Source organism: Poeciliopsis prolifica, unplaced genomic scaffold (assembly GCF_027474105.1).
Source record: "Poeciliopsis prolifica strain line A6 unplaced genomic scaffold, Auburn_PproV2 SCAFFOLD010, whole genome shotgun sequence".
Lineage (NCBI taxonomy): Eukaryota > Metazoa > Chordata > Actinopteri > Cyprinodontiformes > Poeciliidae > Poeciliopsis > Poeciliopsis prolifica.
This window is the reverse complement of record NW_026562385.1, coordinates 7,983,977-8,004,122: the sequence shown is the minus strand read 5'-3', so window position 1 is coordinate 8,004,122 and position 20,146 is coordinate 7,983,977. Positions and strand designations below refer to the sequence as shown.

At 39.5% G+C, this 20,146-nt stretch overlaps 2 protein-coding genes across 5 annotated transcripts in view; one reads left to right on the top strand and one right to left on the bottom strand.

Moving 5' to 3' along the window:
- The window catches only part of clec16a (C-type lectin domain containing 16A), a 34,031-nt gene extending 17,891 nt beyond the window's left edge, over positions 1-16,140 (bottom strand). For 2 of the 4 annotated variants that reach the window (XM_055035378.1, XM_055035382.1), the window contains exons 1-11: positions 15,943-16,140; positions 15,496-15,825; positions 14,219-14,347; positions 13,415-13,548; positions 13,072-13,220; positions 11,666-11,771; positions 8,578-8,701; positions 8,190-8,364; positions 7,587-7,637; positions 6,783-6,899; positions 969-1,275 (exon numbers count right to left, since the gene is read on the bottom strand). In XM_055035378.1, the coding sequence (XP_054891353.1) occupies positions 969-1,275; positions 6,783-6,899; positions 7,587-7,637; positions 8,190-8,364; positions 8,578-8,701; positions 11,666-11,771; positions 13,072-13,220; positions 13,415-13,548; positions 14,219-14,347; positions 15,496-15,569 (1,366 nt within the window). In that variant the 5' untranslated portion in view covers positions 15,570-15,825; positions 15,943-16,140. The remainder of the gene's footprint in view (positions 1-968; positions 1,276-6,782; positions 6,900-7,586; positions 7,638-8,189; positions 8,365-8,577; positions 8,702-11,665; positions 11,772-13,071; positions 13,221-13,414; positions 13,549-14,218; positions 14,348-15,495; positions 15,826-15,942) is intronic. The other 2 variants (XM_055035381.1, XM_055035379.1) reach the window with 2 other exon arrangements.
- Positions 16,141-16,346: 206 nt separating this feature from the next.
- dexi (Dexi homolog (mouse)) lies at positions 16,347-19,394 on the top strand. Its single transcript, XM_055035383.1, has 2 exons — positions 16,347-17,244; positions 17,345-19,394. Exon 1 carries the CDS (start codon positions 16,881-16,883, stop codon positions 17,148-17,150), a length of 270 nt encoding a protein of 89 aa, XP_054891358.1. The 5' UTR covers positions 16,347-16,880; the 3' UTR covers positions 17,151-17,244; positions 17,345-19,394.
- Positions 19,395-20,146: the final 752 nt, after the last annotated feature.

Genomic DNA, 20,146 nt, shown 5'->3' with positions numbered 1-20,146 from the left:
ACTTTAACTCATGAACTGATTACTTGCACTTCTAGGCCATATGCAAGTCCAGAACATGTTCCAAGTTTAATTAGGTCAAATAAAATACACCCAAACAGCAAAGAAATGTTGCACATGTAGGAAGATAGGTAAAATATAATTTGCATTTTAAAATATGATAAGCATCTTAGACAATCCATGTGCTATTTAAGTTTCTAATTTTACTGCATGGTTTACCAACCTGCTAAGTAGTGTAGGCGTTGTTTTTTCCTACCCATTGAGTACACATCTTATTTTGAAACTACTTCTTGCTAATCTGCCCACCACCTTACATTTGCAAAAATCCACACAGTCAATGTTTTTTCCTCTGGGTCTAAAGAGTTGTTAAAAATGTCTCCCTGCAAACTCTCTTGACTACTCCATCACAACAAACAAACAAAAAAAAGAATTAATTTCAGATGATTGAAATGGTCACAAACAAAGTGGAAGCTGTATATAAAACACACAAACATAGTAAGAGAAGCAGTGGGAGAAAGGCAGAGGTGAGGAGCACGGGATGGATGGTGTATCATCGCAGGAATGGACAGTTTTGCTTTAATGGACATTGTGTTTCATTGGGGTTATTTATGGATAAATTAAAAAAATATCCCAAACAGTGGAAAGAGCAAAGCCTGCATCATAATCCTCAATTTTCTGTTTTCATGATTCTTAATTTGGCTTTATCCAATGAGGTCACAGACAAAGAGGTTAAACGGTTTGGAAAAAACAAGGTTAGGAAAAAACAAGGTTTGGAAATGTTTTCATCATCACCCAAAGGAATATCAAAGCAGAGAGCAATTAAAAGGTTGACTAAAATGCAGCCTTGTTGTCCTTTTAGCTCTTCTCTTTTCTGTTTGGAGGACTTATGGGGAACAAGAAGTCTGATTGATGGGAGAAAATACACACAAACACAGTCCTGTACTGCTGTGTCCGATGAGACACAAACTCACCTTCCGCCATCTCTCCACTCGCTCTGCCTCCCTTAGAGCACCCACTTCCTCCTCCTCCTAATCCCTCTGTACCTTTTCCCTTCTCCCTCTCTCCTCCTCTGCCGCTGTCGTCATCCCAGCCCTCCTCCACCTCTCCTGCACAACTGCTGCCGCCGCCCCCTGCTCTGTCGTCGTCCTCCTCGCCCAGGTTTTTGTAATTCGGCCTTTTCTGAGTTCTTTTGCGGCCTCGGTGGCGAGACATTTCCAGCGACCGCTCCAGAGACTCTGGGGGTTTGACGAAGCGGCGCACACCTGCTGCGGTGGCATGCTGGAGGAAAACAGTAGCAGAGGGACAAAGAGGGAAAAGGTGAGAAAACAGGGAATTCATAAAATTCCTGGAAGTTTTTTTTTATTTATTTAAACAAACTGACCAAATAGTGGTACTCGTATGAGGTTTTTCTGCTTTTGGCTTCCTCCCTAAATGTTCAGAACACATTATTCCAACAAATCCAATATCTGCAAAAATGGTTACACAACCATTTCTAATGCTTTGGGACAGCTGGGAGCACCTTTATCCAAAGAAAACAAGGAAAATCCTTGAAAATCAAAAAGTACAGAAAGGCTCCCATCACATCTCGAGGATCCACAAAATGTCTGGAGAAATATTAAAAGCAACTAAGGAGGATTAGGAAGGATTGATTAACTGAAAATATTCTCCATTTTGCAGTTTTCAAATGACTTTTTGAAATGGGTCCCATCACAACTCAATTGTTTTTGGCCTCACAATAACTTTTAATATTTTTCTTCTTGAGACAAGAAGTCATGGCTCAATCATGCTCCACCATCTTGTATTTTTTTTATTATCTTAAATGCATTTATTTTACAAAATGCTGGAACTGATTGAACAATTTTTATTTTGTTCCACCAAAACAAAAATGTATAATTTTTTTGTTTTATTGGGATGGGCCTTTTTCACAAAAAAATATGCCCAACTTTATAAAACTATAATTTAAGTCAAAAATGCTTTATTTGTCCCAAAGTAAATGAAATGTTGTATCTCGTATCATCTAAGTGCCTTCAGTCAGTTGTCGTGGATAGTTATGCTGTGGGCAAGAAAGATCTCCTGTAGCAGTCGGTCTAGCAAGAAATCTAAAGAGGCCTCTGACTGAAGACTGTTGCTCTATGACAGTCAAATGACATGTCATGACATGCTAGCTGCTCAATATCTTGTCAGGTGTTATAATACAAAGTAACATTGTGGAAGACACCATCACTTGTTAGAGACCACTGCTAATCTCAAATTAGGATTTAAAACAGGAAAATAAGGAAAATAAGTCCTTTAAAATAGGACTTGAAGCAGCCAATCTTGTTTTTTTTTGGGGGGGGAAAAAACAAAACAAAAAAACTACATTTCAGTGATTTAGGGACTCCAATTTTTGAAAACTTTGATAACGATTGCTATTCCGTACCTTCCTAGAAGCAAGAATAAACAGATTATTACATTACTAGGAAACTATTCAATAGAAAACTATGAATCCAGTTTGCAGATACAATTTTCCAGGAAATGGAAATGTCTGTTCTGGATACAGAATAAAGATACTTATCATAATTATTCTCTGAATGAAACATACAAAGGCCTTTTGTACTTGGAAGAGTATAACCCTTGGGCCTCTATAGAGCAACTTATCAAATGTGTATGCGGAAAGAAAAAAACAAACAAAAAACAAACAAAAACACAGATGCTCATGAATAATCATGCAATGGGAAAAAGTATCACAATCAAAACCTCTCTGCACACACAAACACACACACAGTTACCATAAATGCTTATTGCATTATCAGTGCTCATCAAGGTCACTTAAAAAAAATATCTATAAACCATTTCCTCCAAGATGCAGATAGGCACAACATGCGAGAAAATGACCCAGACACAAACTACACCTATGACACCAATGCATAAAATTATGGGCTTGTTGGTCCCTGCCGTGAAAAAAGAGTGCAGCAAAAAAAAAAAAAAAAAAAAAAAAAAAAAACGCCATTCTTCCGACATTCGGTTGCAATGCTTAAAGTTTCAAACCACATGTTCTGAACCGAACAGGAAACAGCTGGTAAATAAAAAAGCAGCAGCACAGTGATGTTAAACCAGTGACTTACAGGAAAGACTGAAAAACTTGTGAAATTGTTAGCACTGCCGAAAAAAATCTAATAAAATGAACAGCTGATAAAATAATATAAATGGCCCAGAACATCCCACCAATTAAAAAAAAACATATAAACACAAATCTGAACAAGTCATTGTGAGGACAAGAGATCCAGCTAGATATGGAGAGGTAGGAAAAAACGACTGAAGACATGCATGATGACACAGAGATGAATCGAGTTCAAACTTTTGGAGCAGCTGGAACCCAGTAAAATATACCAAACGTAATGAAATAGTCCCAAGCACAAAGGCGAACTATGGCTTGAATCGTACCAAACGCGGCCTACTCAGACTTCCAAGAAGTCAGTCAGATGTCAGCATTGTTCACTTTGATTTTTCTGACATTCCTTTTCCATGTCAAGCACTTTGACTTGCTGGACTGAGCCAAAATTCTGGGTAAATTGAAGTCAGTCAGATGTCTGACTGCAAAGCAGAGAGTTGAGCTGACATGGAACCACAACACCCCAGATACAGTGAGAGCTGCAATCTGTAGGAGCAAGGTCAACAATTTTATAATGCAGTCAGGCCAATCTGTGAGAAGCGCAAACGTCAACTGCTGAAAACCCAACGTCAGCTGAAAACTTGTTCAACTCAGTATTCCCAGAACCTGCAGAATTAAATGCTTGCATATTTATGTACATGTTCAGGATATGCATTTCCCTCTAAGAGATGACCAAAAAAAATTGTATAATACCGGGAATAAATTAATCTTTGATCCTGAAGGCTTAAAAATCTGGTTATGTTTTGTGTTTTTAACAGTAAAGCAAATGGAAAATTGCTCTGAAAATACAAACAATGGAACAAAACTTTTATAGATTTCACAAAAACAAAAATATTTAAAAAAAAACTGTCATAACAACAATAGTGGGATATAAAGATACACGAAGATAGAGGTAATACTGAAATGTATAGGTATTCAAAACCCTTAAAAATTGCCTGGATTGTCACCTTAATGCTTTAAGATTGATAGCAAAGTAGTTTCCAACACTAGAGAAGAAACGGCTGAAAATTTTCTGATTTTCAGATTTATCCCTCAAAAATCTTTCTCCAATCAACTATCCCTCAATAAATAAGTGCTTTCAGGTCACACCAACAACATTCTTCAGTGAGAAAGTGGTTAGCAATGGAAGACTTAGGTGCCATCAGTAAGGCATCAACAGGTGATGTCAAAGGAAGCAGAAAAGCTATAAGCTAAAGCTAAAAGCTAAATATTGGACACAATGTCCAATATTTGAAGTTAGTAATGCTAACTTTTAACTTGGGATTTCAACAAGGGTTTGTCAACTCAATTGTGAATTGGAAAAAAAAATTGGCCAAAAGTCAAAAAATCAAGACAAAATAAAGCAAAACAAGATTTAACTATTATTTTTTTCTTATTCAGACATAGCTAAGGATACTGCTAAAAAAGTCAAGGTTAAAGAAAACACTGAAATCTACACAAAATATATGTAAGTGATTAAGTTTATCCAAAAAACTGAAACTAGACAGCCTCACCGTCTCGTGCAAACAAACCATGAAGCATAAACATAGCAACACACTGGCTATGGAAACAAACTGCTTTAAAGACAGGCATAAACCTCTGACGGTTTCACAGCAGCCTTCCTCAGCCAAGGGAGAGCATAGATTAAACCATGGTTGGTTTAGCTGCGGTTTAATTGATTGGGAAGTAATAGAAAAAAAATAATTCCCCAATTAATTTTTTTTCTTGATCTACTGGGTTCTCATGAAAGCAAAATTTATAATAATTTTCTGCAATTACTACTTTATTACAGCTTGATGAGAAAAATATGTAAATATCCTTTCATGTTTATGTGCTTATCAATATTAAAATGTCTAACTGAATTTGTTTTGCATCATTTACAAGGAAAGGCCTCCTATGAATATGTTAAGGAGGATTGTATTGTAGCTGCAGCCAAACACACACTCAGCATGCTGTCTGACAAAAACCACAAACTAGTATCTGTGTGTGTGTGTTGCACCTGCTAGCTGACAATGTTCTGGTAAACCGCTCACAGTCTCAGCCACTGCTGAGAAATTAATGGAGGTCAGGGAGCATGCCCTGCGCAGACACACACGTAAAAACACCCCAAACCAAAACAGACGCTTAAAAAGAGAGCACACTGTGCAGGTAGAACATCAGCGGCTACATATCGGCGTAAACTAAAAACAGCCGATCTCGCTTTTGGGGGGGAAAAAAAAAACTACAAGCTGCTAAACGTATGCAAATACTGACATTATGTATCTAACTGGTGCACTTGCAAGAAAACACATCTACAAAAGCAATAGAGAGAGGAAAAACACACTGCTTCCAGGAAAGAGATCTGGGTTAGGTGAGCCAGCCCTGTCAGTGTTCCACCATGTGACCTAATTTCCTGCCACATCACAGACAAACAGGAAGTGCCATTTTACCACCTGCGAAGAAACGCGGCTCATTCCTGATCTGCCTCCTTTTCATCTACCAGAAATCAAACATCAGATATCTGTTGAGGCGGAAATGATTAACATTCACATCTCACGCCGATTAAAAATTAAAAAAAATAAAATGTACTTTCTATATTGCTTTCTTGAAACTGCCTGATCACTAAACTTGTCATGTTCAAGCAAATGAATATGAGAAGAAAAAAGATCTGATAGTAAGCTAAATGGAAGTAGATTCAATTATTGCTACTAAAGATCATTCATGTACTAACATGAATGATTGGATAGAAAATGTGATGGATGTGACGTAAACCTACGTTTTTGTTTTTGTTTTTGAAGAAGTCCAAAACCATATCCACAGTTCAGAAATTTGAACCCTTGTTTGGGGATGGCTCTCTCCTATTGTGGTCTACCAGAACTGTGAAGGCATTATGCCGTAAGTCACATTCACTGAAAAGGTAGGCAGCTTCTTACAACAGCAGCAGACTGAGCACACAGAAATACACACAGAGCACAGAGAATAACCACAAGGGTTCTGAGAAACGCTCACTACTGCTGCACACCCACCCCCCGCTACAAACAGATGGTCAAAATTAGGAGGGGAGGGTGGAGCACAGGGGGAAGAGAAACTAAAAATCAAGAAGAGAAAAAAAAAGAGGGGGGTGGGTGCTTCAGAAAATGAGAGGTGAAGGGAATAAGACGGGGAACAGAGGGGGATCCTGAAGTGGGAGGGTAAAAAGAAGAGAGGTGAGATGACTAACATGCAGACAGGGGCCATCACGTTATCACAAACCCCAAAAAGTCGGACAGAAAAAAAAATGGCAACAAATAAAAAAATAAAAATTAAAAAAAAAAAAAGGTAAAAATCATTAGCATTTTGATGTGTTGATGTAGGTGACCAATGGGAGAAAACCAAATGACCCTGCGATCTCATAACCACCTACATGCACTTCTGGAACTGTGTGTGTGTGTGTGGTTGTGTGTGTGGTTGTGTGCGTAGGTGTACATTTCTTGTTTGAGCCAATGCGTTTGCTTCACTTGCTAGTTTACGTTTATGTCACTTTGTATACTACTTGGTGAGTCAGATTCTGGTTTTTGGCTATTTTAAACTTTGGGAGCCTAGTTTGCATTTATGTTGCGTTTATACAACAAAATCTGGTACACACAAGGGACTTTTCAGAGTGGATGTGTTGTGTGTGGGTGTTTGTATAGAATACCATGTTTTTGTGTGTGCTGTGAACATCTGGCTGGCAACTGAAAACAGAGAGGTCTCCATTGAGAATAACGTCTGCAAGGGCGTTGACCAGGGGCTGATAGTGGATGATTAGAAACACCTGAAAGAAAGAAAGAAATAAAAAATGTACAAAAACATTAGATTTATGCTACACACTTTTTGAATTGGAAGGAATTTTGATCTTTTGAAATGAACAGCAGAGGAAGTGTTTTTATTTTGAAATTAAAAAAAATCTTTTATGAGAATACTTACTATTCTGTCTTTTATAAGAATTACTTTATAAGTATAAGACGTGTAGATATTGAAGAAAAACACCCCACCACACGATGCTGTCACTATATTTTATGTTAGGCCAGGATTTGAAACTAAGGTCGTCCATGGTGGGTGTCCTTCGGCATTTAGACCAGTTTCTGCTTCAACACCCCTGAATCAATTAATTAGATCAAACGATAGACTTTATTGAACTTGCTCAGTAGCTAAGGATCTAATTAATGCCTTGGATTCAGCTATGATGGACCAGGGATGAGCTAAAGGTTGCAGGTCTTTTGCAGCCATCAGTGACTACGTCTTATGAGTCTTGGGGGGGATGTGTAATTTGAGTTTCTGATTTTATTTTTATGCACATGCATATCTCTGTGCACTGAATGTTGTCCAAGATGAGAATCAGATCCTGGACCTAAAGTTAGAGTCCAAGTTGAGTCTCAAATTTCTGTTTTTGGAAATTAACTCTGATTCAAGTTCAGAGCTGAGACTTGCTGCCTGTTCTGTGATATCTTCTGTAGCTTACTTGAGACAGCAGGTAAAGCGACACCTGGGGATTAATCTTCCGCTCTTCAGACTGAGAACACAAGAAATATATTATTAGGTCACACAATAAAATTAAATATGAGAACAATCTTGATAATGGTTTGGAAACATCTGCATGCTCAAAGAAAACTCCCTCTATGAACACACTCCTTCCAGAAAAAGAGATCTACTGAAATTCAAATGAAAATGTCAATAAACCACCTTTACACATGACAATATCGGTGACTCAATTATTTAAAAATGTCACTCCATAGTTGTGCATTAAAAACGCATTACTGTGTCAGATGTTCCCTCCTTGACAGCACTACTTTAGATTCCATCACTTTCAAGTATCTATGACTAAGTTACTTTACATAAGATGTCTGTGTCATACCGAAGTACTATTGACGGTGAAGAAATTGATAATGTGTGTAGGTAGATTTTAATCTGTTAGTATAAGTGCTAAAAACAAGAGAAACTCCTTTAACAAAGCATTTATACCAATTCTTCTAAATGTAAAGCTAACAAACAATATAAACAGCCTTGAGTAAAATACAATCTGACCCTGTGGAGAAAAGAGTATCTCGGTTGACACCGAACATACCGTCACAGGACTGACCAAAGAGTAGACATAGAGGGGCAGGAAGAGACGATTAAGGAGGTGGTCGGTTAGCACGTCGTTGAGGAATTCACAGTTGATGATGAGGATGTCATTCAGGTAGTGCAGGTGGTCCAAGTGCTCCGCTACCAGGTCACTTAACTTCCCTCTGTTCTTATGCCTGCAACACAACAGGGAAAAACAAACAACGGCTAAGCTAAGAATTAACTCTTAATCTGTTTAACAAAAATAAATAAATATTAATTACAAAGCAAATCTAATTGTACATGCGCTACATACATAATGCTGTTTCTCCAATGAGGAGTACGAACAAACCTTATAATTCTGAGACAACAATGCCCCCTAGAGGCTACAATGTGACAGAGACACTTACTCTTCATCTGTCTGCACACACTTGTCCAGTTCGATCACATGGCTGCCGATAAACCAGACCAAGTTACTGAAATATGGAACCGCTGTCTTATCTCGAATGTAGTGCAGCATGTGCTGGTTGTCCACTGCAGAGCGGGGGAGCAAAAAGGACTGTTAGTACCAAAGATGCTCAAGGACTTCATTCATACACTTAACACACTTATCTATAGAACAGTGTGCCCAGAATTGAAAATATTAAATTAAAACATTCCCATAAATTAACAGTAGCGGAGCTGAGAAGAATTGATTTTTTGTAAATGAATCTCACACCAGCCCAATTCCTACAGCTAACTAAATGAACCCTCTCACAAACCTATTGGCCATAACCAGGCCAAATTTAAATTTATGTGCACATGTTCGCTATCGTGATTATTTTTAAGAGTTTATTGGATGACACCATGTTCATGAAGACAACACTGTGTATCAAAGGTACAAAACCTTGTATGCCTCGACAGCTTATGGAACGAGATATTTAATTTTCCCCTTGACTGACTGGAGTAACTCTGAAAAATTAAACATTAACATTTTATAAAGTTCTCTGAACTATCTGAAATCCAGATGGGAAAATATTTTTTAAAGCTCCAACATCCACCACTATTAGGATAAATTACCCTCTAGAAAAGTTCAGGTTTTTGAGCAACTTAGGCCAAGAAGAACAATTAAAGTGGCATGCAGGGTTTTCTGTATTTATGCAGGTGAGTGATACATGAATAATGATTTCTAGGCAATTCTACCCATTTATTAGAAACAAATACACCATTAAGAAGAAGCAGGACTTGGTAAAAGCACCTTGAACTGATTTAGCTGTAAAAAATACTTCACATTTGACCAAGAAAAGGGATATTCCATGTACAGATTTCCACTAAGAATAAGTTTTTAATGTAGAACTCTCTGTGTTTGTAGCAGAGTCGGATTAACTGTGCTAAATCAGCTCAGGTAGATGCTGGTACCCAGTTCTAGAAAGACTGAATGAATGGGACCAACTTACATGACACTGCAGTTAGGCAGATGGGACGCGTAGAAGAAAGAGGAGGAGGAGAGACAAGGAGAGGAAGAGCAGGAGTGATTGGAGAGGGGGGGAAACAGACACAGGGTTAATGTGAGTAAAGGGGCGGCTGTGGACGGGTGGAGGCAGGGAAGTGATCCCGCAGTCATTCTGACAAACTGCAAACAACGCCACACATGGAAAAGAAGTATTCATTTTTAATAACAGCTGTTAAAATCTGTTTATTTTTGTTTGTTTTTTTACTAATAATATTCACCAATAAAATGTCAATCTGATCAGCTAGAGTGCCATGGGCACTTATCGTTACAACAAATTTCAATGTATTTTATTGGGCTTTTATGTGATAGATGAGCATAAAGTAGTGCTTCACTGTGGAGTAAATGAAATAGTTTGGACCTGACCATTCAAAAACACAAATAATTTGGTTTAAAAACCTTCACTGTAATTCTGGCCTATATGTTACCAAATCTTGTCCTGCAGGACTCATCAAGTCTCCAAAACATGTTTTTTTTTTTCTTCCAGCCAGCAAACAGTTTCTTGAGGCTTGTCCTGCACCTACTTTGACCAACTTTCCCAGCCTTGCTGAAGAAAAGTATTCCCTCAGTATGAAGCTGCCACAACTGTGTTTAAAAATTGCAGACCAAGTGCTCAGACTAAAGAAATTCATTTTCTGCCTCTTGACGGCTTTTTTAATAGGTGGCTTGTGGCAAATTGTCTAATTGGCTTTCTTCTTGTCACAGTTCCCGAAAAGGCAAAAGGCGTGAACAGCAATTGTTTTCCTGTGAAAGTCTTCTCCTACAGGAGTTGTACAGATTTAATTGCACACAGATTATTCTGCTTACCAATCGGGAAACTTCTAATGGTGACTGGTGGCAGTAAACTTTATTTAGCAGTTTCATAGTGAAGATGGGGACTACGATCACATCTTTTCGGATTTTGAAAACCATGCATCATTCCATTTGACGCATGTGTTTGTCCTAATAAATTGCATTTTATGTTGTTGTAATGAGATTGGTGACAAACTTGTTTCTCCAGGTGGTCGGTTGTTACAGTGCATGGTCAAGGAATCATCGGGAAGCGTCAATTAGTTACAGTTAACTACAGCACAAAGATTTAATTATCTTCATTGTTATTTTGTCCATTTACAAAGAAGGGAGAGGCTAAGAATTTTATAGCGTCTCCTTGACTTGCTAGACTTGGTGTCACCAACTCTTGGCCTGATGCCATGTCAACCAAAAATACTGCAGCGGAGTTTTGCAAACAATTGATTCTTCCACTTGAGAGATTCCTTGTTATATTATAGCTTCTAGCTAAACAAGCAATAAATTCAACAGACTGCAAAGTTACATGGAATATGACTTCTGATTATCTGAAGGAAGAGAGTGAGTTGCCCAGACTAAGTGTTGAAAGTTTCAGAATCAAAATGTCATGGATGATGCAAGGAGAAAAAGTGGCAGGGTACAAAGTGTCACATCCAACAAACATATCCCAGTTATTGAAACAAACGCTGTTGCACAAACTTCATCTGGAGTAAACAGGAAGCTGAGTGTGACAGGAAAAGGTTTTGCCCTTCAGAATGATAAACGGCAGACCAGTCCCTTGAGGAGCTCAGAGAAACACATAAAGTTGAAGGATGTCGCATTACAGGAAGTTTCTGGAAAGCTCTCGAGCAAAGCTGATGCTGAGTTACACAGTGTCCAATTAAATGACCTGCAGTGCAATGTCCAGGATTTCATCAGATTTACAGGAGCTAAGAAGTTGTCTTTTTTCTCAGAAATGGCAAGTAGGTCAGAGAAAAATTTTTGTAATTGCCAAATGATTAGAAAACTAGGACAAAAAATAACAGTTAACGTTTGTCTAAAATTCTAGTAAAAAAAGCAGCAGAGCGCACACGTTAATGCTACCTACTAGTGATGCTCATGCACAGGAAGAAACGGCAGAAAGGAGGAGGAAGCGCATAGGGAAGGCTGTCGGCTGTCCCAGAGTCCTCTGCGTTTGAGGACATGTCTGAGTGCGTGTTGGCATGCATGAGCCCGGCACTCACCTTTGTAGACGTTGAGTGTGATGGTGCGAACTGCGATGCGAACCATGCTTTCTGGGTGGTTGAAAAACTTAATGGCTTCGGTGTACAGGGCAAAGTCATTAGTGTGCTGTGTGTGGGAGACAGAGAGGAGGCGCCGGTGAGCAAGGCTTCACACAGCCACGCTCAGGCTGTACATGACAGCAGAGAGATTAAGAAGGCAACTGGGCAAAAATTCTAACCTCTCTTGGATTTAAGTGACTATTAAGAAAAGAAGTTTAGCTCTGTGACTGATGTAACTCGGAACGTATTATAGAGAGGTTGATAAAAATTCAGACAATACTTTCAACAGTGAAATTAAAGTGAAAGTGATGCAAGATTGTCTGGTGTTTAAGGCGTTAGATGAACTCAAACACTATTTCATGACTTAAATTAAGGACACACACATAATCTTACTTTGTCTAGAATGTTTTTATACTCTATAAACATAGTATTGACTCTTAATGCCATCTCTCTGTGTCCGTGCCTGCTCCTCCACTCTCTTGTTCCTCACTTCCTGAGGCCTCTGTGTAACTAGAGCAGAAACTTCAGTAGTCACTCAGAGGCTTCAGCAAATGAAGCAAACTGATCCTGAAACCAAACCAGCAGCTTGTAATCTAGCTGAAACAAACCTAACTCATTTATCTGACTCAAGCTGAGAGGAGCTGTCCAATGGCGCCACCTGGAGGTGAAAAAAAAACTAAAAACATGAGTGTGCTGCAGGTCATCTTACCACGGCAGGAACAGGTAAAATTAGAAAACAGCTATTTTATGCATTTCTAAATAACTCATTTTACTGTGGTTGTGAATGACACAAAGTAAGCCAAAAAGCAACATAAAAAATACAAAGAAACGTAGATAAAGAAATACTACAAAGTAGCTTTCACTAACATTACAAAAGCTTCAAAATTGTTTTGGTTTCAGGAGCACGGCTACCATTGACAGTACACCAACAACTTTCCCCAGTGTACACAGAAAGAAAGGTACTGTGGAAAAGGTGACATCATCACTAACAGTCCAGGTGTTGAGTTTATGTTTTAGAGTCAACATCCATTACATCCATACAGGCAAATAAGAACTAAATCTACTAAATAAGTTTTAGAGAAAGATTTGTTTTAAAGGAAAGAAAACGGGCTTGTTGTGGAGTTGTTAAATTTGAAAAATGTGTCTTAACAATAAATTTCTTGCAGTTCAGAGATAGTAAAATAAGCTTTTATCAAATGAGCTACTAGTATAAAACTACTGCAATAACTAAGGGAGTTCTGTTATTTTCTCCCTCATTAAAATCCTCTTCAAGCTCCCCTTCTTCTCGACTCGAATGCAAAGAAAACATTTCACTATTCTGTCCATCTTCGTATTCTCGCATGCATCGAACCCCAGTGAGGCCTCACCTCATTGTAGAAGAAGTGCACAGTGTGGTTGTTCAGCTTCAGAGACAGAGTCTTGAGGAAGGAAATATAGTAAGCCATTATCTCTTCATCTGAAAAGTCGAACTTGTGGACGATGATGGAGTTGACATGGTTGTTCGACAACAGATAATCTGTGCACAGAAGAGAACTTAAAATCAATTAAAGAAATACACTAAGAGCTAACAACTGCATAACCACTAGTTTCTCTTTACAAACCTAAAAACCACCAAACGTACCCACGAAGATTAATAGGCTAAAGCTCATACTGTGTTGCTTAGCAAGAGACCTGCAATAGCAACGTCATGTATTTAGTGTTAGTACTTACATAATGAAGTCTCATGGCTGATGTTTTCAAACAGTATGTTGAGGGTCTGAAGTAGTTGGACACAGACGTAGCGACCAGACTTCTGACGCAGGATGTTCAAGAAAAAGACAAACATGTTCTTCTCCAAGAAAAAGCTGCTCACATAAATGACAGAAGAGAAGCAAAGCAAAGTAAGTCATGTTTCTGACCACAAGTTATCAGTCAAAAGAATAAAAGTATTGAAGCATTCTAGCAGCTCCACTAAAGTGGAACCGTTTGGGCTTAAAGACCATTGTTACATTTGGAATATGGAGGTGGCAAACAAAGTAACATATTATTTCTCTCCTTGTTGTGGTGCTTAGCAAACAGAATTACCAAAATTATTCCTAAGTAAATGAAAATAAAAAGCTTGGTCTGATTTAACTTCAGAAACTTAGAAGAAAAAGATGTCTATGTTGTGTGTGTAAACTTCCGCTTTCAACTACAAATTCTTGCAACAACTTAAGTAGCTACTTAGGCTGTCCTTGTCTGAAAGCCTGTTCTTGTTAACACAAAACTAACATAATTCACTAGTCGGGTTTTAAAACAGTTGAGGTTAGACTTTTTTTTCCCTTTAACTCTATCATAATGGAAATCATTTTCCTTTTTTCATGCCATTTTGGATACACCATTTTGGTTAAAATGATTACAGCTTACATTTCCAATTTCTCCAACATCTTAAGTTAAGAAGTGCCACATAAGACCTTCAAAACAATGGTATTCAGCAAATCCATCCATCGCTGCATATTCAACAGAGATCAAATAAGGACTTTGTCCGGGACTTACTCAAACACAGAGCTGTCATTCTGATCTCCCCAAATGAGGATCTCTGTGATGGAGCGGATGGTCTCGACGAGCAGGTTTCGGTTGTGATCCGTTACAGTCGTGTTTTTGGTGAGAATATGGTACATGTATCTGACGGAGATGTGAACAAAGAATAAATACATTTTTAAGGCCTTTCGGTGAAATTTCAGCAGAAACACATGGGAGTAAACAGAGTTTGGAGTGCGGAGCTACACTAAAGCGACGCTGTCCCCCTCCCCCGCCTGTTGATGTGTACAACAACAACAAATGTGACCAGTACTGGCCAACAAAAATTTATAGGGTTATAGATATGGATAATCACAATATCACTATCTGTAGTGCTACTGTTAAGATAACACTTTTGATAAAGTGCTGTTAATAAGATAAGTAACAACTTAACTAGATTGAAGGATCTATATTTCTGCTTCAAGTTATGTCTCAATACAAAGACTGAGAATGGTGCTAGATAAACATAACTTTAATGATCAATATATGGCTCACATAATATTAATTTAACAGCATTTGGACAATTTGGTATTTTTAATCATTTAGAAGAGGTTTGAATATACTACCTTTTTTTGTAAACACCTTTATTTTCCATGAAATAGAAAAGCACAGTGCGTCAGGAATGTTGAGATGAAATAAAAAGACTAATAAATAATTTTAAACACTTCATTCGGTGGAATGAGAGGAATTTGTCCATTAGATATTATGCTTTAGTAAAACCTAATATTTATGGCCCCCAAGGGAACCCTAACAGCTCTCATATTAAACTCCTGGTTGCGTCCAGTCAACATCCAATCTTCCTCCTAATTTGAGGCACCAGTTGAAAAAAAAAACTCTTGACGTGAAGTTTAGCACACCTGTTCAGAAGGTACTCTGGTAAACCCCAGTAATTTGCTGCACTCTCCTGCCAGATCAATCTGCTCCGAGGACTGATTCTCAAGACCACCTACTCGAACGTCATCGGTCTGCAGGGGCATGTTTTCCAATTGTCTAAAATTGGGTTAATCTGGTTTATTGACTACAGCCACGAGCAACAGATAAAGTTAACGGCATGCTAGCTAGCATTTTATGCTACAATTTTATTACACAGACGTTAAAGCGGTCACAGCTAGCTTTACTGTTATCCAACTCGATATAGAGCTGTTAACGGTATCTCTATTATTCAAACAGCTGATGAATAAAGGAATATTAACCTTATTTCAAAACTGTTGACTATTGAGCTAGCGTTAGCCGACGTTACGTTATCTACTCACTTCAAATGGTCCAAGGAGTGGATGTTCTTCGTTTTACTCTGTCCTCCAACCCAACTCCGTGACCGGCCGAACATGGTGGCGGTTTTCAATGGCGCTGTTGTCCAGATAGTTACGCTAATTTGCCAATGTCAGGGACTGCGTTGATCCATAGCACCCACTTTCCCCTGCACCGATACCTGCTTAGCAAACAGAGGAAGATGGGCGGAGACGGCAGCGGAAGGGGCGCACTGCGTAATGGGGCATTCTGGGAGTTGGCGTTCTCATCGACGAATCAGGGCCTCTGTCATATTGTGCGTGGCAGGTATCCTTGGAAACCAATTTAAAGTATGGCTGAAATCCGAGAAAAATACTAAAGTTTACGTTCATTTTAGTACACAACAAAAGTGACAATGAAAACAAATGAAAGTGTGCCCGAGTTTACATCTGAATGTATATGAATTTACTTACATTTGAAAAAGAATGAGGATAAGAATAGTGACAGTATACTAATGTTCCAACAATTCTATAACAATTATTTTATATTGCAAATTATTTAACACTTTTCCCATTTTTGTATTAAGTTATAAAAGCATTATTTCTCTTAGAAAAAAACCCAGTTCAAAGTCAAACTTGTATTGGTTTCCGAGTCGAACTCGCCACTCCGAATATGGCGGACTTGTTCACGTGTCGTTTCCACGGGCCAATGCGGTGTCTCCCTGGAAGGAACTACAAGTTCTCCGTTAGGTAGTGACGCTTATTTCATGCGACGATTATTCTTCATTTCGCCCTTCTGCACTTGATTGTCATCTCTATTGGCCAATCACCGTAAAGAATGCTAATTAGCGAGCCAATCAAAAGGCCAGGGCTTCGACTGCGCTTCGTGGTAGTCTGTGTTTTGATGTAGTTGGCATAAACGTTCTGGGACATTTAGCTTCGGGAACGTCGTGAAAATGCGCTGTTTTTGATTACCCGTTTCGTTTTCTCGTTGCCCGGGAGTACACCAAGGCCATCATACATACAAATGTGCGAGTTTGTTTTGGCTAACCTTGGATGCAACTGTTTTTAGCCGCGGCCAGCTGGCATGGCGTGAATCCGGCGACCCCGCAGGAAACCAATGTGGAGAATGCGTCGAGCAAGCCAGGACGACATTTGAACACGGTCCTTGAGTTATTATTAGCAATGAGCGTATCGCCGTCCACTTTGCCCGCTTTCTCCTTCATTTCTTCAGGCCCGCACAGATAGACCGCCGAAAACCGCAAAGCTCCCTCGGTTCCCACTGCGAGTCGGGCCGAGCCGACATGGATGCGGTTGTCCCATTAACTCAGCCCGACTGTCCACAATAGCTGCCGCCGACCGAGCCCGAATCAAGCCCTGCTCAAACCACGCCGCGGCTGTCCGTGTTTTCTATGACACGCTCGGTTTATGCCCAGCTCGATTCGGTGGAATTGCTTTTGGACGAGCTCCCATATATGTTTTATTTGGGCCTGTTTTTTGTGAACGTCCTCATACTCTACTATGCTTTTCTGATGGAGTACATCGTCCTAAATGTGGGGATAGTGTTCCTGCCCGAGGACATGGACCAGGCGCTGGTGGACCTCGGCGTGCTGTCCGACCCGGCCTCCGTACCTTACGACACGGACCAGGAGCTGGACGTGTTCGAGGGATACCTGGAATGACGCGGTGTGACCGAGGAAGCGAAGATGGGGGGTGGGAGGCCTCCCAGTGGCTGCTAGTGGAGGCTGCCTCCTGCAGAGATGTCTTATTGAAAAAGTAAGTTTCTAAAGCCCAAAACAAATGCACATTGTCAAAATTAATATTTAAATTTTATTCAGTGGACTTTTTTTTTTAAAGCTGACCTTTTCACCCCCAGGTTGTCTCGGCTCAAAGGAAGGTAGCCTTTTGCAAAGAGACCCAGGACTCTTCGGGGGGGGACTCTACTGAGGTCCAGTCACCCGCGGCTGGGTTCCAGTAAAAACAAAAAGCTACTTCCTGTACGGAAGAGTGTGGTTCCGATGACTTGCATGGAGATCCGGCAGCCTGGCATGCACTCCCAAAAATCTTTCCAGGCTTATATGGGATCCGATTGTTCTTTGAGCAGACGGTCTTCAAAATGAATCCAATCAGCGGCCGTGTACATTTCAGTGTCATACTCTACGCCGCGAAACATTTGAGAACTGTTCCGCTGTGGCACGGTTGGTATATAATCACTCTAAAGCACGTCGGACCCCGCCGCCGCTGCTGCTGCTGGTTGACTGAGTCAGAATGGGTTATTTTGAGCTTCCTCTCACTGTATTCCAGCATCATCAGGGACAGGCACTGTCTCAGGAGTAAAGATGGCGCCTCTCGGTGTGCTGGCAGGTCTTGTTTTACTAGAAAGCTGCAAGACTGTAAAGCAAAAACGTTGCTTATTTTGTGCTTTTTCACTGAAAAGCAGAAAGGAATGATTTTTATTTTTTTTTCTTCTGTTTTGTATTTTCACAGTTTGGTTCACGTGGATTTTATTTTGGCTCAAACGTGTTTTAATATTACGAATAAAACCCCATTCCAGGGACATTTTTATTCATTTTATTCAGGTGATTTAGGCTGATTGAACTTTGCATGATTTTTGTGTCACGAGTTGATTGAACTGAACACGTTTTCCTCGTTCTTGCTTCGTTTAAACGATCGTAAAGCTGAAACCCCTTTCACAAGGTGGATGTCCTCGACAGCAATAATAAAGTAGAGTAACGCAGTGGTCGATTGGACGGCGGTGAGATGATTTGCCTAATTTAGTGAGAAAGAGAACACCCTGTTCTCAGGGCCGACTGTAAGACTGTTTGTTGGGAATTGATCTCTGAATGTACCATCCATGCTGCAGATGTGGAAGGAGTGAGCTAAAGCGTTTAGCTGAATGCTCACTTGACAATAAAAAGAAAACTGTTCTTATTTTCTCCCAATGAGGCTGACTTGCAGAATGTCTTTTGCGTCGTCAACCCGACATGCACCTGCATGTTCCACTCTGAAGTTTGAATCCAGATCTCCTTTCTGCCAGCTTTCCTTCAGTCCGTCAGACTGCCCTGATTTTAATGTCAATGACACTGCCTGGTCTGCTGGCACAGCAACCTAAACGTCTGGTGAGCGACCCAGGTCTCTCCAACTGAGCTGTAGATGCAAGTAATTCCACCCTAATGCAAGACTGTTTTTTCTAAAGCTTTGTTAGACTCAAGCCGGCGTCGATCGTTGAAGCCGGGTTCGAAAAGCAATATGTAAATATGAATCTTTGAATTTGTGCGTAACCCAGTGTTACCATATTTTTTTGTTTTTATTATTACTTTGTGACCAAATTTAAAACAGCCTCTTGGTTTGATCGCTCACAATTAGAACTCAGGAAATTGCTTTTAAGTAATTATTGTAAGCTAAGTTTGTACAAAATTTGACCAGATGGAAGCAAATATTCAAATCAAAGTAAAACAACCAGCACCTGATGGTGAACTCACAGGTACTGCCTGTGGGGAAAAAATAAATAAATTATAGCCATTTTTGGGCAATGGTAGAAAATGTGATTCATTTAGTTTGAATGTTTAAAAATTGTACAAAGTACAAGATCAGTTTGAATCAATGCCAACTTCACTGAAATCTAGCTTTGATTGTAAAATCTCCTCGTTGCCGTTCGCAGCATCGCTGTTTTGAATCCGGTGACTACATCAGACATTCAAGTGACTCGCAGACACCGCCAGTGGAGTGTCAGGGGAAAAAAAAAGTTCTGTTTCAAAACACTCATAGCCTGTAATCATCAGCATTACAGCGCAGCAATGTTCATCTGACCCCGTAAACGAACAAGAACTTTATATATGACTCAACTCCTAAATATGTGCTATACCGTTGTCATGTGGTTGGATTCAGCCACGCTTCACTCTGAAATAAAAATGATTTTCAAATGATTGCATTGTGTCTTCACTCAGCCGATTCAGACGGCCTTTACTCTGAGTCATAGTGTGGTCAGGAACATTGTCGAGCAGATTCTAGGTTTTACTTTCTGATTACGTGTGAAACACCCAGATTTTTAGCATCGTCCTAAATTTTCCCAGAGGGTTTTGGATCATCATCCTGTTTCAGCACCACTGTGGAAGTTTGTACTATCTAGCTGCTGATTTGTGGTGAAGCTTGAGTCTTGTTTATTTTTTTTTTACTCCGTTTTGTGCAATTCACCAGAACCAATAGTATCTAATCAAACCCCTCTGCACGATACATCTAGCTCAGTGTTTGACACCTACCGGTGTGCTGTATTGTAAGACGACTCTTGATGCATCCAAATACACTAACATAAAAAATATCCCCGAGACATTTGGATGGATCATGTGCATGGCAGCAAATTTCAATCCAGTATAAACTTGTACATTCTGATTCAGGTTCTTTTTTCTTTAAGTTTGCTCTCTCCTATGAACAGTTCCCAGTTCATAAAGAGCTTGAATATATGAGGTCATTCATGAAGGTCCAGACCAATAACTTTTCATCCAAGTTTGAAAGTTGTCGAAACTGAGAAATGACTGGAGCGTTCCAACAGAACAATAAAGGAATAGTTGTTAGACTTCATTTCAAATGAAGTCTAACAACTTTGCCAAAAAGAGAAATCAAACAGCCAGCCATAATCTTACCAGAAACACACTTTTGGACTGTACATCCTTCTGTTATG